The 18,650-nt window shown below is 40.4% G+C and overlaps 1 protein-coding gene across 1 annotated transcript in view; it reads right to left on the reverse strand.

Annotated features, from left to right (window-relative positions):
* Positions 1-18,650, reverse strand: part of galt (galactose-1-phosphate uridylyltransferase) — a 104,385-nt gene that overhangs the window by 25,186 nt on the left and 60,549 nt on the right. The window contains exons 8-9 of the mRNA XM_079410493.1: positions 15,849-15,981; positions 6,712-6,795 (exon numbers count right to left, since the gene is read on the reverse strand). Coding sequence (XP_079266619.1) covers positions 6,712-6,795; positions 15,849-15,981 — 217 coding nt within the window. The remainder of the gene's footprint in view (positions 1-6,711; positions 6,796-15,848; positions 15,982-18,650) is intronic.

Raw genomic sequence — 18,650 nt, forward strand, 5'->3', positions numbered from 1 at the left:
AGCGATCAGTTGTGTGGGCGCTTTTTGAAAGGGCCCAGTGTTCACAACAGTATTTACCACAAACTCATTGCCATCGGCACCCGGAGCTAAACGGGGTGTTTGGAGGCATGACAGAGGCCATTTGGGCCGTGGGCACAGCCCAGAAGCGTCAGGAGTCTGAAGCTGTCAGTTATAATCATAGTGACAACTTGCTTTCGATCTGCCTAAAGGATCAACCACTCTTAGAAGAGGGGTATTAATTACCATTGTGTAAACACACCAGCAGATCAAAAGTGCCGCGCGCATCCTCCCAGATCCGCTCGTAGCGGACGAGGGGAGGGGCCATCTTCACTGAAGAAGGCGAGCCGAGATCAAAGAGTGAAACGCGGGGCTGCCCTGGCGTAAATTCACTCAAGCTTGATCGCGCGAACCCTGGAGCTTGCAGTTTCTTCCCCGAGATAACTGGGAGAGTAGAAACACTAGAGCAGGGGAGGCGTGGCCACCTTCATTGAAGAAAGGGACCGTGAGCGCGGCAGGGACAGACTGAAGCTTTCATAATGAAAGTAGCGCTGGCAGATCAAAGAGCTGCAAGAGGCGCTAATACTTAGTGTAAACACACTGGCAGATCAAAGACTGTATGCAGAGTGAAAAACGCGGGGCTATGCCGGCGCGAAAAATCACTCAAGCCTTTTTTTTTTTTTTTTTTTTATATCCGTCTCCTTCTCCGAGGTGACTGGGAGAAGAGAAACGCGAGAGTCGGGGCCGCCCAGTGCAGCATGTTACAATGTGCACAGAAGGATTGAGCCACTCAATGTAATGAGGCGCGCTAATCCACACGCGCTGGCAGATCAAAGCGCTGTATGCAGAGTGAAACACACGGGGCTATGCCGGCGCGAAAAATCACTCAAGCCTGAACGCCCAGCCATGCGATTTTACCGTCTTTTTCTCCGAGGTGACTGGGAGAAAATAAACGTGAGTGGGTGGCCGCCCAGCGCAGCATTTTACAATGCGCGCAGAAGGATTGAGCCACTCAATGTAATGAGGCGCGCTAATCCACACGCGCTGGCAGATCAAAGCGCTGTATGCAGAGTGAAACACACGGGGCTATGCCGGCGCGAAAAATCACTCAAACCTGATTGCTCAGCCTCACTCACTGTTCCTGTCTCCGAGGTGACTGGGAGAAGAGAAGGGGGGAGGCGGGGCCTGCTACATAGAGGACCGCGAGCAAATCAGAGCAAAGCCCGGCTTTCGGTGAAAGCAGGCTGCCTGTGTGAGCGCAGTCTCAGTGACGCACACACATAGCTTTCCACTCCGGTCCGCCAAAGAGAATAGAGCCGCCCAATGAAGGAGGAGCTCTGATTCTCACGTGTGAACACCGGCGGATCAGAGCGCTGCAGGAAGCTCCGTGGCTCTGATGTTCCATTCTCCGAGCTTTGCTGAGAGAGGGGAAACGGGAGAGCGGAGCTGCCTCCACAGAGACGGACAGCGAGCGGGAAGAGCGAGACTCATACTCGAACGAGCTGTCTCAGTAAGCGCGCAGTCAGTGCGTGGGCGAGACCCAGACAGGCGGCACGCGCTCACTGCTCTTTTGCATCGTGCAGGATTCCCTGCACGAGCCACACTCGCTGTTGCGGCATTTGCAACAACGCCGATAAATATGCATTTTTATAGCACTCACCGGATGGCGGCAGCGAACAGACCGGGGCTTCTGCGGGGCTGGAGCGCGGTGAAAGCGGCGTCTCAGCTGGCAGGAGGTCTCTGGCTCAGCTGCGAGGCGTGTCAACGGCGAGGCGGCTTCTTGGGATCAGCGAAGGCGAGATGTCGTTGCTGAAGGAGAAGAAATCTGAGGATCCTATGGCCAGACGGCCGATTATATAGCCAGATAACCCCGCCCATTCTGGCGGGATCTGGCCATAGACTCATGCAGCTCCGCTGCCGACACATTGGTTCGTTTTTAACACACTGCACGAACCAATGATCGTGCAGTTTCACTGCGTGATTGAATAAGGCTTCAGTAAAGGAGAAAAAAGGCTTTTTCCCATAGCGTCTTTAGCAAGACGCAGTACGAGTGGAGTATCGATAGGGAACAAAAACTCTTTCATTATAATCATAATCTGTAAAGATACATTTCTCTCTAAAGGAGCGTCTAATGAGGAGACGGCGAGTCAGGATCGGTAACTTCATCCTTGCAACACGGACTCAGAAAACACTAGTATATTAGTACATAATGCAAATATGTCCTTACTATTTCCCCCTGACACATTCATGGTACTTACTTTTGCCGGTGCTTTGCGGCAAGCTTTAGCCTATTGCGTGCATTTGAACACAGAACTTTGTTACACTCTCTGCTCGCTGCTGCTGGACACTAAACACCGTCAAGCCGCTCTTGATTGTCGCAGTAGCATGGTTTCGTGTTGTTTCCACCAGCACAGCTATTTTTTTTCATCACTAATTGATGGATGTCTAAAATATAAAAAGTAAGGAGAAGCCAAAAACAGTCCTGACCATTTACAAACAGAAGTCTCAAATCAGTAACGCATTATTAATATCTGACAGTGTAAAGCAGATTTAAAGTCGTTCTGCATCTGCAAATGTAGAGGACATGCATTTGGACCCATGTTAAACGATCATTTGCAAACCATTAACGTTCAAGTCATCATGTTTAAGTAGTTATCCACATGATGAATTGTTCACCATATGTGTCCTGTAAATGTTCATAAATATCGCTGAACAAACAATATTCATTTATATTTAATGACTGATCGCAGTTTATGAATCTCAGTTTGAGTTCCTCAAAGAACTATACCATGTAATACACTTTGTACAAGTGGCATTTTGATAAATATTTATACAAAATCCATCAAGCAAAAGTTCAATTTAAGAGATTAATATACCCAGGAGCATTATAAAGAAAAATTAAACAAATCCAATTCACTGAGAAATTAATAATCTTGTCTGCATTATTCAACCAAAAAAAGCAAAGGTGACTACTGTATGATCCATGGGTGAATAATTGAAAGCTGGCTGGGCTTATTGGTTGAGCTATAAATCAGATTTTATAATGCTCTCTAGGCCACGGGCAGTGCTGAGTAAGGCTTTTACAGAGAGACTTATTGGCTGTGATCTAGAGCAGTTTTCAGGTGTTGATATTGGACGGGACGGTCATACGGTGCTCTGCCCCGTGCAGCACACGAAAGATGGGCCAAGAGCTCAAGTCTAGCGTCACTGCCATCGTTAGCACATTTTTCCACTCATACATCCCCTGACAACCCTGTCAAAGTTTTTGTTAAAGATCCTTATTAAAAAGTCATAAAGAGTTGAGTCTGGTGGATTTGAAATAAATTAATAAAACTAGACTTTTACACTTTCTTAAATACGACTGAGCAGCCCATAGAAAGTGCACTACAGTGTGCAAGACAACATACATTTTTTGCACACACACACACACACACACACACACACATATATATACAATTCTCAGTTAAATATCTAAACATTGTTAAATCAATTTACTTGAGAAGCAAAATTACTTGTTTTTTTAAAGAAAATATCAAAATGAGTGACTTTATGCTTGAAACAAGAGAAAATATTATTTTTTCTTTTAAAATGTATTTATTTAGAAATATTAAATTAATTAGGGAAAACATGTTTATTTTTCTAACCCTACTGGCAGACATTTTTTCTTGTTTAAAGCATAAAGTCACTTGATTTTGTTACATTAATATAATTATGATGCATTAAAAAAAATACTAAGGAAGAAAATCATTTATTGAAGTGCACTTACTTTAGTCTGAGCAATAATTCTAGTAAAGTTTATCTCAGTGAACACTACTAAAATCTATTAACTCAAGTGAAGCACTCTAAGTGTATTTTTCAGTGTGTAATACAAAAGTGAATTCAGAATTTGAATGGACTTAATTTGGATGCCTTTCTATGTTTTTTCAACTGAAAAGGATAACATTCATTATTCATAACAAATGATATGGGTCATTGAAACATAAATGGCAGAGCAGGACAAGACGGGTCTTTTTTGGATGCAACAGCCACATTAGGAAACGTCTGGGTGAATTCAGTCAAAAGCATCTGGACTTAGTTTATCCTTTGGAATAAACCATGTCCAGATGCTATTCAATCAATTCACAAAGACGCCTACAATGACCTGGGTGAAGGAAAACCTGTGCACACAAATATTAAAGAGAAAAGCTTTTTCCTGTATGATGCTTTTTCCTTATGAAAGGATAACAACAATGTTCTCACCCAGGACTGAAACTGTTATTTGGGCATTTAATGCAAAGCTATGAGCAGATAAGGCCATAATGTGTCTGTGGAGATGTCGGATTGTATTCTATACTCATATAAAAATGATATAATGAATAGCTGAGGATAACTGTTCTTCAGGGAGTTTAGCAGCTGTGGCCGAGAGGAAGATCTCAGTGGAGTCTTTCTTCAGCTAGAATAAATTGCCTTAATGCATAAAACATAATCTCTCTCTCACTTTAGTTTATTTGTCCAGTAAAAAGTTTCCATATGGGTCAATTACAGCTGATAAAAAATAAATTAAGTTAAAAATATAGTTTTTATAAATGTAATCTTTATATTTGGTTTTTATATATTTTTTATTTAATTTAATTTATAAATTAATTCAGCAAGGATGCATTAAACTGATCAAAAATGACAGTAAAAGGCATTTATTTATTTATTTGGCACAGCTGACAAAGAACAGCGTATGCAGTTTGCGTCCAGCGGATATTCTCCAAAATGACGCTACGCTGACGCAAAGGAGACAAATTGTTCAAAGTCGTTATTTTAGTTTTCTTTGTGTACAAAAAGTATTCTTGTAGCTTCATAACACTGATGGCAGGTGGACTATTTTGACCATGTCTTTCATACTTTTCTGGGCCTTGACAGTGAGAGTTACTTTGTAGTCAATGGGACAGTCACAAGCCTCCCGGTTTTCATCCAAAATATCTTAAGTTGTGTTCCGAAGATGAACAAAGCTTTTACGGGTCTGGAACGACATGGGGGTACGTTTTGTGGAGGAGTAACCCTTTAAACATAAACATGTGTAGTTCAGTGCCAAGGTGTTAATCAGAACAAACTCATTACCCATTACTCATTAGGTAGTCATTACCTGAGCGTTTCCAACTTCTCACACTATTTTCTTTCTACACAGAAGCTTTTTTTGCAGAACTCTTAAAAGCCTAAATTCAGACTCTCCAACACTACTGCGCTTCATATTTCTAGCACAGAAAAAAGGTTGTCAGACTGCACATTAAATGAATGGTCCTGTGTGTGAGGCCTCAGGCCGTGTTAACAAAGTCATTTTACATTATTCACTAATGGTAGAAGCATCTCATTATCTCTCTTCCCTTTTAAATTCGCACATCGCTAATTGTAACAGTGCAGTGGAAGCTCACGAACGCTTGGCAAATGTGAGCCTGAATGAAGCGAATGAATCATTTACATGATGGATGCTCTCGCTGCTGATGCACGCTGGGTAAAACAACAGCCGGGCATGTCCAGCAGAGCGCCGGTGATTATATCATCATCAAATAATGAACATTGTGGGCATTAAGTGTACGTTACATGGAGGTGCAAAAGAAGATGGCGGAGAATCTGTTTCATTAAGCCGTTCCATGGAAAGCGACGATGGCTGAGTCAGTTCCAGGCAGAGCATGCTGGGAAAGGCGGGGAGCTATGCCGTGCATTGCAATAGGTCAGAGATTCACCGGTTTACTGGCGATAGATGTCAGATTTGTGGCCTGACACTAAAGCTCCCATTGACAGACTATGAGAATCATCTGAGTGTATAGCGGTCACTCGGCTGAGGCCATAACAAGATTGGAGATGAAGTCGGGCTCTGCGCCGTGTCCCATGGCAGACCCTCGGCCGTGGCGCTGAGAAGGGCGTCCAGGGTCTAGAGCACAGCAGAAGGCGTCAATCACTCTCTGCTATCATTGCTTCTACAGGTGAGCAGCGATGCTTCACCACGAGCGGCTCTTTGACAGTGAGCGTGTGTGGCACGATGAGAATATAAATGCAGTGTACTTATATTCAGACTGATGACTACACAAGCTATTACATTTTTCACAATTTTCAGCTGTCAGTCCAGGATTAATATTTATTTATTCAGATTTTCTATCTATCTATCTGTCTATCTGTCTATCTGTCTATCTGTCTGTCTGTCTGTCTGTCTGTCTGTCTGTCTGTCTGTCTGTACTGATTAAGCATCTTCAGTATGTGTAGTTCAGCCATACCCCTGAGTTTACATTCACAGCAGCGTTTTAAGAAGAGCACACAACAGTAATCACCCAGAGAGTAATATTGCTCATGAATAATTCACCAGTCTGATGAGTCCGCATTTCCCATTATCAAAGAAACATATTTAAAGCATTTTTGCAGCATTGAGTAAAGAGCCATCAGAGAGATAAATCCGCAAGCAATTAGCCTAAAACACCCTCGACGGTTTTACTTGAGGCCACGAGTCATTTTAACATCCATTCTCGAACCACATTGCACAGCTGACATGCAACGCTGAACCGAAGACAATGCCACAAGTTACTGAGCAGAGGGCAGTAAAAAAGGAAGGGAGCATCTTTCCCTGCCTCCTTTTTATTGTTCTCCATGGAAACAAGACAATTGGCAACACATCCCATATGTGGGGGAAAAGGCTCATTGCTGATTTTCCCCCACTTCTCCTCTATGATTGCAATATCAGATTCATTCTCTTACCGTGCCATCCCATTGAATAGGGGAAGGAGACCTCAAAGAGGTTGTCATATTTCGTCAGGAGTCTTTTCATTATGGATGCCAGACCTGCGGGAAAGGAAAGAGAGTGAACAATAAAAAAAAAGGTTAAACTGGGAAGAACTGACTTCAATTTTCCACCAATATTGCTTGGGTTTTATCCAGCCTGGTTTCATTACAGACGCCATGCATTTCACCCGAGTGCCTTTCATGGCCAGGAGGTGCATTCATTTTGTTTTTCAGCCAAACAAAACTAGGCTCACACATAGAGCCACCAAAACTAAGATGGATGGTTTGCATCTCCCTCGCTAAATGAAATGACAACATGTATCGTTTCAGAAAGAAGCGACCTTTTGACCGCTCCAGTCAGCAAATTGCATTTGTCCTTCAAGAGTGATTCATGATTTCAAGACATGCTGGTGAACGCAAGCTTGTTTTTCCCAGGAAAACAACAGCTGCCTTGGTAATTTAAAAATAATGACAGTAAAATCAGGGCTCAGATTTAATAAACATTGATAGTGGAACAGCTGAGCCAAAAACAGCATCACACTTCTTGGTCCAACAAGTTAAAAGAAAGTTTGACAATATTTATTACAAGATGTTGCTTTCGGGTAGTTTGCACCTTTATGGCATGATGTGGAAGTCGTGGCCTAATGGTTAGAGAATTGGACTCGTAAGCGAAAGGTTGCAGGTTCGAGTCCCCGGCCGGCAGGGATTGTAGGTGGGGGGAGTGAATGTCCAGCGCTCTCTCCACCCTCAATACCACGACTGAGGTGCCCTTGAGCAAGACACCGAACCCCCAACTGCTCCCCGGGCGTGTGTTCACGGTGTGTGTGTGTGTGTGTGCATTTGTTCACTACTCACTGCTGTGTGTGTGCACTTGGATGGGTTAAACGCAGAGCACCAATTTCGAGTATGGGTCACCATACTTGACAATACGTCACGACTTTACTTTTTTTTACGACTTATGTGGCTTAGTAGATACAGATCTCTGCTTGCAACCCAGAGCATACAGGTTAAAACCCTTCAAAAACCTCATCATTTTGGTTCTTTTCGGTTGTGAACAATGACCAGCAATGTGGGAAACACAGATGGATTTGCAGAATCCAGATGGAAAATATATATAAAAAAAAAAAAAAAATTAATGTATAGTATAACTCAAAATGTCACAGAATTTGGCAAATTTCTGGTTCATTCTGATTCTGATTTTGGATAATAAATATAAAAGTTGGTCTGTAAACGTAACCAAATTGCAATATGGTGATTTTGTCATGCCAGTGTCTATGAATGTTAAAGCACAAAATGAGCTATTTAATTATTCATTTTATTATTATTATATTATTATTAAATATATTACCATTGTAGAGTAGAAAGTACTTAAAGTAATAAAAAAATAATAATAATTGTATTTAAGGAATATCACATAATTGTTCTTCCACTCATTTTAACAGTAAACATCTGTTGTGCAGCACTTTGTTTGCCATAAAAATGAAAAGGAATTGTTCAATTTTCATCTTATTACATTTTACAATATTAATTAAATTGTTTCATGCTTTCATTTAATGGGCACTGTTTGGATAATAGGCTTGTATTGAATTAATTTCTGAGAAGATAAATTCATATTTCATATGGTTTTATTTTTGTGAAAATTTAAATAAATATTTAAATGGTTAAATTAAATTGAACAGATGTGCTTTTTATTATTAAAGGGGAAAATGTGAAAGAAATTAAATGGAGGGGGGGGGGGATTTCATAGGGCGTTAAAGTTGTAATTTTAATAAATTTCCTTTAATTTTTAATTGTTTTACCTTTTAATACATTGTTGTTACATTGTAAAAGACATGCTTTTCTATTACTAAGGTTTAATTGAACCATTAAATCAAAAAATAAAAATAAAAAAAAATTGGGGGGAAAAAAAATTTATAGATTAAAAATAGATTAGAAAATAGAAAAAAAGTCTCAATTCATAATACAGGGTTAATTCACTTCATACTAACTCCAATAATAAAAACATAACTGCATCTTGTTCACAAACCACCTGCAATTTCTAGCAATTGTGGCAGCAGTTATTTAGTGTTACAACCAAGCATATCCAAAGATGCAATGTAATCAAGTGCACATTCAACATTTTTAAGAGCCAATACAGGTCAGAGTGCTGTACAGTCCTAGTAAAGTATGGCAGATTGCAGTAATCTGCTGCATCTCTGCATGTAATGCCCAAAATTGTTGCAAGCACAAAGACAAATGTATTCAGACCACCTCTCGAGTTAATTTGCAGAGTACACATGTACGTCTAATTCTTGTGACTTGTGACTTGATGGAAATAAATCAAGTGTAAAAACACCCTTTGTTAGTTCGGTTAAGAAAGCTTGTGCTAACTAAGCAATAATGAGTTACATGCATTCAAATGAAGCAGTTTTTAGGCATTGGCCTTAAAACTGCTGAGAGCTCCGGCACTTACTCAGGGAAATGTTTGGTTTGTCAGCCGATAAAATAGATTACATGCTAGGCTGGAAGTCTGTGATCCTCAGGCAGTCTCCTCGACTGGAACAATGGGAGAGTATCACAGCTCACAGACAATTCGAAACAATTTCCCAATCTCCATGTTAAACAAGAGCTGATGAGGCCTATTTTCATCTACATTATACATTAGACTGTTCATCTGCATGATTGATGCATTTTTCTGTGCATAATATCAGAAAGAGTGAGCAAATGGTCTCGGTGCAAATTACGAAATGCATTAGAGGATTTGAAATGAAGGATTTCCAGCAGAGATTGGCTGAGTTATCAAATGTAGGTCTACTGACGTCATGGAAAGTCTGTTAAATGCAATACTTGGTATAGTTTCCCCACAAAGTGAATTATCACTACTGTGGCACTGATGAAGACACTTGCTGTCTCCATTGTGAAAAAGAAGTTCACTTTAGCATACAAATAAAAAGAGTACTTATTACTAAAACAATGCATTTTAAAATAATAGACTTCTGAGAACATGTGAGCTGAATTTATAAATTTGTGACAGAAAAATGCATAAAAAATGGCGTTTCTGCTGCGTTTCAGAAACGATCTCTGCTTACACACAACCGAAAACGCATGTCACATGACCATTCATGCAGGTACAACCATATAGGTATATTCCCTATTATTTAGATGGCGGACGCATCTGCGTGCCTGGAGCGGTTGAATGGGGAATCTACCCACACATATCTATGGGTAAAACAATGAGCATAATGTTATTGTTTACACGGTCCGTTTACACTGAAACGCAACCCCAGAGTTTTCGAACTAAAACGGGGTCTGCAGCGTTTTCAAAAGTCTCCGTTTTCGACCTCGAAAATGCCGGAGTAGTTTAAACGATAGGCGTAACCGTAGCAAAAGTAATGCGTTTTAAAACGAAAACAGGGCCTTAGTGTCATCCGGTGGATATTTTTGGAATAATGCCTAAACAAATTCTCAATTTTTGTGATATCAACTTCAAGTTTGGAACATAAAATAACAGACTACTGAGAACATGTGAGATGAAAGTAATGTTTTTGGACACTTAGGGCCAGTTTTACAAAACAGTGCCAATGGGAGGGGAAATTTCTGCGGGTGATTTACTAACAACGCAAATTAAAGAAGACAGACGCAATATCTCATTTACATATCGACCAATGCAATATACCAAACACAGCGCAAATTAGTGTAGTCGCAAATAAAGAATAAAGAAATAAAGAAGCCACAGTATGCTGAAAAGAATCGGAGGCCAAAAAATGAAGGTTTGCTATAAGTTTTGATAGACCTGATATTGCGTGACTCCTAGTTGAGGGTTCCAAGTTGTCTTTTATTTCCTGAAGCAAATAAAAACATGGCTTGGCATACGATATGTTCGATGTGTTCTTCTGGATTTCCAGCTAAATTAATATGTGTGGAAAAAATCCTCTCCCTTCTACCACGCACTCTCTGTTCTTTGCAGTGCCTCCTCTAGCAACAATAACTGCAGCCATTTTCAAGCGCAAAATAGTTTAAGACATGCTTTTTTGGGCGATAAATAATGGCGCAAACACCAGTAATTTGACGAGCGCAAACGTTAGTAAATCTCGTTGCGTGATTCATTTGAATACTCTCCTCCCATAAATTTTGTGTCTGAAAAGGAAACTCCTATAAATGCATATTCAATAAGGTCAGGCGCGAAAATAACTGTGTCCACGCCTTTTCAGCGCTAATTCTTCACTGTGCATCTTTAATAAATCCTTAAGTTGTGAATAGGGGGAAGTTGTGGCCTAATGGTTAGAGAGTCGGACTCGTAACCCAAAGGTTGCGAGTTCGGGTCTCAGGTCCGGCAGGAATTGTGGTGGTGGAGGTGGAGGGGTGAATGTACAGGGTTCTCTCCACCCTCAATACCACGACTTGACCACATGCTCTTGAGCAAGGCACCGAACCCCCAACTGCTCCCCGGCCACCTCAGCATAAAAAATGGCTGCCAACTGCTCCGGGTTGCCCACTGCACGGATTCCGAGTATGGGTCACCATACTTTGCCGTATGTCATGTCACTTTCAGTACTACTTTAACACCAAAAGACAGTTTGCACTGGCGCAAGCTGTTAGTTGACTACTTTGTGATGGAAGTAATATTGTGACAAAAATGTATAAATTTGTGACAGGAAAATGCATTTTTAAAAAATCAATGATGTTTTGGTGTCATGCTATTTTGGAATAAGTTCAAAGCCAAAATCTAACAGTAACCTCAATTTTTGTGATATCAGCTTCTAGTTTGTAACAAAACTTAGACATATGGCGCTGATTTTATAACAACTTTAGATTCCAAAATACTTATTTTAAATATTTATTTGACATAAAACTACATATTTTAGTACAGTACATTTTCTTTACAGTAAACTCAAACTCAAAAGTCTTTTTTTGTTTTTTATGTTTTCACTTCAGTAATAATCTGCTGGTCTTCAAAAGAGTCTAACATTAGGTTCAAAGCATGCATTAAGTAAAACCAACTGCATTTTCACATCACTGTTTACTACAAGTGCACATTCAATACCATTAAAGGGATAGTTCACCCAAAAATGAAAATTCTGTCAGTAATTGCTCACCCTCATGTCGTTTCAAACTCATAAGACCTTCATTCATCTTCAGAACACAAATGAAGATATTTTTGATACGATCTGAGAGCTCTCTGACCCTCCCATAGACAGCAAAGTTACTACCACGATCAAGGTCCGGAAACATAGCAAGGATATCGGCAAAATAATCCATGTGATATCAGGGTTTCAACCGTAATTTTAGGAAGCTACGAGAATACTTTTTGTGTGCAAAGAAAACAAAATTATTCTCCTCCTCATCCAGTATGCTGTGGCGTGCCACCATTCGCCAGTTGTTATTTTTGTTTTCTTTCTCATAGCTTCCTAAAATGACAGTTAAACACCTGATGTTACATGGACTATTTTTACCGATGTCCTTGCTACGTTTCTGGACCTTAATCGTGTTAGGACCCTTGCTGACTATGGGAGGGTCTGAGAGCTCTCGGATTTTATTAACAATATCTTAATTTGTGTTCCGAAGACAAACAGACGTTTTAGGGGTTTGGAACGACATGAGGGTGAGTAATTACTGACAGAATATTCATTTTTGGGTGAACTATCCCTTTAAGTACAATACTTTTATTTAAGAGATTACTGTGGTGTCAACTATTTCAGAAAAAAAAGAAACAACTGCTGTTGGTTGTTTTTATGTCAGTCAGATTGACCAGAATGTGGATCAGATTTTTTACTAATCCGGTTAGCGCATTTGACATCACTTGACGTCTCCTTCAAACGCTGAAACCAAACACAGTGTGTGAAAGTTTCTATAAAGCTCAGGAGTATTTAAAAAGACAAGCGTTCTTTAGATCATAATTGGTCTGTTGCAAGCATTACACATTTGTCTCTGCAATTCGAAGCGGTATATTCACGGAATTGGATTATCTCGGTTAGTTATCCTTGCAAACATAAAAGGCGATAGATTCCCGAAAGAAAGAAGATTCCACAAAAGCATCAACATGTGTCATCAAGCCTTCAAACTACAATTCAAAACAGCGCTTTATCAGAAAAACAAACAACATCCCTCGAGTCTGAAAGCGTCAGAATGTCGACTGGGTGACGGCCTCTGTAATTGGCAGGCTCAAAGCGGGGTTGTGATCTAGTGTGGTTCCCCGCCGCTCTTTCTGACAACGGCTGACCTGATCGGTAATTTCCTTGACGTTTATTTACATACTGGATTAAGTCTGTCAGAACTAAGCGTGAGAGACGCGTATCCAGGAGGTGAATGTTTATCTGGTGTCACAGCTTCACTTCGAAAGCCTCTCCTTTACTTTTACTTTTTCTGGCGCTGACAGGGCAACTTTAATAACAACTGAGAAGCGCGTAGGTGTGTATAAGTGTGTGTCTACGTGTGTATCAATCCGATGCGAAAAAAAAAAGGGCACGGGGCGATGTGACAAGGAGACGTGAGGTTTTAAGAAGATATTTTGTCAAAGCAGATGTGAGGAAGAGATACAGCGAGGTGTTTTTAAAGGTTCAGACAGAAATGTTAAGCACGGACGGCGAAACAAAGGGAGTTTCTAAATGTAAGCTCTCTCCCGCGGCTCTCTTCGTGACTGACAGAATTTACAGCGGTAAAATAAATTTGACTGTGAGGGGAAAAACATCCTCATAATTCAGTCCAAATGGAATGACTATAAAGTCACGGACAAAAGTAAAAGTAACAACAAATTAAGCTGAACTGTGATATCTTTTGTTATTTTTGTGCTATTGAGATTTATACACATGTGTACTGCAGAACAAAATGTGACCAATGGCCAACTAAAGTATGTATGTATCTGTATGTATTCGTGCTGTCAAGCGATTAATTACAATTAATCACATTCAAACACAGTTTGTGTTTAAATAATATATGTGTGTGTACTGTGTATATTTATTATGTATATATCAATTCACACACATACATGTATATATTCAAAAAAAAAAAAAAAAAAAAAAAAAAAAAAATATATATATATATATATATATATATATATATATATATATATATATATATATTATTTTATATAATATGTAAATATAAATTTTTTCTAAACATATAGGAATGGATGTGTGTGCATTATATACATAATAAATATACACAGTACACACATATATTATGTAAACACAATCTATTATTTTTGATGTGATTAATCATGATTAAACATTTGACAGAACTAGTATGTATGTTATTTTTTTTTATTTATAATAAATAATAAATAATTATAATTAAACTTTCCACCAATGGTAAGTGTTGCTAAGTATGCAAATAAAGGTCATAATATAATAATATGATATAATATGTATAAATTCATAAAATCCTCTCTCTCTAAAAATGTAAAAAAATAATTGTTAGGAGTTGTGTGGTGGGAAGGATGCAGGAGACTTGGGTTAGTACTTTTTCTTTGTTTTAATAAATCAAAATAGCATGAAACACAACGTAAATGGACGAGTGAATAGACAAAGACTCAGGACTTATAAACACATAGAACATAATGAGGGAGAACAGAAACAGGTGAGGAGTAATCAAGCAACTTAACAAGAACAGGAAAATGACCAAATAAGGACACTCAGGAAGGACAGGGGAAAAACAAAGAACAATGAGTCCAGAACCCTGATATTATCCCCCCATCCCGATAGGCACGTCCCGCGCCATAACATATCCACTGAGGAGGGGGCGCCCTGGAGGCTAGACCAGGATGGAGACACGGGAGACCTCCAGGGCGACGCAGTAAGCTTGGGCGGGCATGGTGGGTCCGAGGACTCGGGAGGCCATGGCGGATCCTCCGTGGCCTTAGCAGTCTTTGCCACAGACATATGGCCCCCCAAAAAAAATTTTTCTTGGGGAAAACTATGACATCTGGGGGACACTCTGGAGGGCGCTCTGGAGGTGCGGGCACTTGAGGGCACTCTGGAGGCGTGGGCACTGGAACGGGCACTGGAGGGCGCTGTCGAGGAGCGGGCTCTGGAATGGGCCCTGGAGGAGCGGGCTCTGGAATGGGCCCTGGAGGAGCGGGCTCTGGAACGGGCCCTGGAGGGTTCTGTCCTGGAGCGGGCTCTGGAGCTGGGCTGCGTTGCCCACGAACGGCGGCGGGCTTGAGGGAACCACGGACGGCGGCCTTGATTTCACCGCAGATGGCGGCCTGGATTTCCCAGCTAAAGGCGTGCTTGACTGAGCCTCGGACGGCGGGCTGAGATGAGCCGCAAACATCGGCCTGGATTTCGCCGTGAACGGCGGCCTTAACTTCGCCACAGATGGCGGCACGGGGCTGAGGATGCAGGTGGAGCTCCGGAGGATCAGGGGGTGTCTGGATTTGGACAGGCGGTCCAAGCCGTTGGGGTGGTATGTGGAGGTTCTCGGCGTGGGGTGAGCTGGGGAGATCCAGCGTCTTCCAGTGGGAGCGGGAGGGAAAAGGACGAGATCAATTTGCTCGAGGAAATCCTCCACATACTGTTCCAACCTCCCACCAGCCTGTCGCAAACCCCACAGCACGCCCTTTTCTTCGTTTTAATAAATCAAAATAGCATGAAACACAACGTAAATGGACGAGTGAGCAGACAAAGACTCAGGGAGAACTCAGGACTTATAAACACATAGAACGTAATGAGGGAGAACAGAAACAGGTGAGGAGTAATCAAGGAACTTAACAAGAACAGGAAAATAACCAAATAAGATAGGATAGGGGAAAAACAAAGAAATCCTGGCAAGAATGTGTGCACACAAATAATTGTACAGAAAATAATTATATAATGTAAAAAATATATATATATATAAATGTACATACAAATACAGAATATATATCTTTATTTTTATTATTATTATTGTTATGTGCTATGAGTGCCTCAGTGGCCTTAAATGAAATTATGAAATTACTGCTGAAATTAAATGATAATCAATAAAAAAAGTTATTATTTATTTATTTATTTTGCAACACCTATCAATGATGAAAAGTTAAATAAATAATTAGTCATTATCTTCAAATTTGCAGAGACACAGTATCATTTTGACTAATATCAACTGTAATATACTTATATTGCATATTATATTGCTATAATGTAAACAAAAAGTCTTACTGTCTCTCTCTTGGGCAGAGAGGTCAGGGAGACGGAGGACATGTCTTCGCGGCAACAGCAGCGTCTGAAATGGCCAAGTCGCCCAATACGGCACCACCGCCAACCAGTGCTCGTTTTCCACTACCACACGCTCCTGTGTGAGAAGAGACCAAACAGTTCATCAAGTACAAACAATATATCACGCTAGTTATTCAAATTTACAAAAGCCAAGCATGACGTTTCACCTTAGCTACTCTAAATGCTATTGAACAACACTTTCCAAACATGAGACTCTGTTAATAAAGCTGTGCTACGTAGCTTTAAAGTCAATCACATACTCTATGTACTTCAAGTATACAAGCATGAATCTTAGCACATTCAAGGGCACACTCAAGTGCCTTTTAAATGCTTTTCACAAATGAAAGCAGAGATACACGTTTAAAATGAAATGAAGATTAGTAAGTGATACCAGAAATCTAAATTTTGAGTGAACTATCCCTTTAGAGTGACACCGTTGCATTTTGTATCTTATGGACACCAAGGCTGACTAAGTGACCGAATAAATTCAACACATTTGTGATTCAAAATATATATTCTGATTCACAAATGCTCAGCTCTTCAGAATGACAGACATAGAGAGTTGTCTTCTGTGTGCCTGTGAGCTTTGCACAGTTAAAGTTTGGCTCATTCATCAATGCAAATGCATTCAAACTTCACCAGATTAGTTGGATGGACTCTGTGGACTGTAATTTTCAGCTCATTCTACTGCAGGATTCAAGGACTCTTGCTTGGCCATTACTGAATACCAACTTTTTTTGTTCAAGTTATTTCTTCATAGTTTTATTGTGTTCACACACATCTCTGGCAGACTGAATCGGGTTTTCCTGGAGGATCTGCCAGTATCTGACTCCATTCTTGTTGCACTCGATGGCTTCAATTTTGTACGTTTGTATGGTAAGGTAAATTTATAAAGCATTTTAAGAAAAAAATGTGGAATTCAAAGCCAAAAAAGATTATCTATTGACCAAGAAACATCATTCAGAAAATAACTCCTGACCACTTTTTAAAATGAAGTAATGCCCAGGTGAACATTTTTGAATTGTAACATCAGTTTTGTATTGTTAACATTACCATTGACATTAGTTGACCATTAAAGTTGGTTTGCGCTATAGCCAGCGCTTTGCTTTCAGGTCACACAGTTCAAATAAAGAGTCATCAAGACAACAAATTGTCCTTCCAAACGTTTTCAGGTTTCATTAAATGACTTCTAAACTCTAGACATGACTCAGTGCTGGCCTTAAAAGCTGTTTCTTCTAAACACTCACCAGAAGTGCTGAAGATATTGTTGATGTCTGGACACTTTCTCTCATTACAGCCAAATAGCTCTGAAAGGCTGTCAGTATTATAGCTGGACTCTCGCTCATGTCTCTTCAATCACTCCACTTCTGCTAGTTCAATTTTGCACGACAGCTGAACGCAGAAGTGTCTGGTTTGTGACATATTTGTTACACTGGACTTTCTAATGTTTCTGAAACCTCATGTGAAATAAAAATCTGTACCATCAGAACCACCAAAAACTCCTCTTCCATTGTGCAATGGTTATGAGAAATATTAACCAAAATATAGCTGCAAGCAGCAATTACCAGGGTTCAAGTGCTTTAAGCACATGTGTAAAAAATGAGTTTTATTTAGCAAGCATGTAACCACTCAGATCATAGATGAACAAGACCATTTGCAGCCAATAGAGGCAATTTACTAAGTAAACGATTTTTAAAAAACTTTTTAACAGTTATAGCGCCACCTATGATCCGATCTCCATGAAACTTACATAAACTTGAAACATGCTTATTTAGAATTGCATGTTGCATTTGCTCACCCACTTTCATGAAATTCTGAGTTTTCATTTGGGAGATATAGGTTTTTGCTTGCACTTGGCCACTCCCCTTGGACTGTTATAGCTACCAAAGGATATATTTCATTGTTTTTTTGGTGTGTTTTTGGTAATTATTGATCAAGAGTGCTTCGATTAAGGTTGAGTGAAAAACCTAGGACTAGCTGGCAAAAGTAGTTTTTTTAAATAATTGTGAATATTTAATGAATAATTTGATTGACAGCAGTAGTTCTTGAGGCAAAATTGCTCAGTTTGAGGAGATCTATCAAATGACATGCATATTGTGTGAATCTGTGAAACACCACATGATTAGAGAGACATAAAACTTGTTAGCAGCCATATCACCCTGTAGCCCAAAACTGGTTGCCTACTGAAGCTAATCAGGGTTGAGCCTGGTCAGTACCTGGATGGGAGACCTCCTGGGAAAACTAGGTTGCTGCTGGAAGAGGTGTTAGTGAGGCCAGCAGGGGGTGCTCACCCTGCGGTCTGGGTGGGCCCTAGCGCCCCAGTATAGTGATGGGGACACTATACTGTAAAAAAAGCACCGTCCTTCGGATGAGACGTTAAACCGAGGTCCTGACTGTCTGTGGTCATAAAAAATCCCAGGATGTCCTTCGAAAAAGAGTAGGGGTGTAACCCCGGCATCCTGGCCAAATTTGCCCATTGGCCTCTGACCATCATGGCCTCCTAACCATCCCCATATCTACTGATTGGCTTCATCATTGTCTCCTCTCCACCAATAAGCTGGTGTGTGGTGGGCGTTCTGGCGCACTATGGCTGCCGTCGCATCATCCAGGTGGATGCTGCACACTGGTGGTGGACGAGGAGATACCCCCCTTACTATGTAAAGCGCTTTGAGTGCCTAGAAAAGCGCTATATAAATGTAACGAATTATTATTATTATTATTAGCACCACCCAGTGGTGGATTTGT

The sequence above is a fragment of the Barbus barbus genome, assembly GCF_936440315.1.
Source record: "Barbus barbus genome assembly, chromosome: 47".
In the NCBI taxonomy this organism is placed as follows: Eukaryota; Metazoa; Chordata; class Actinopteri; order Cypriniformes; family Cyprinidae; genus Barbus; species Barbus barbus.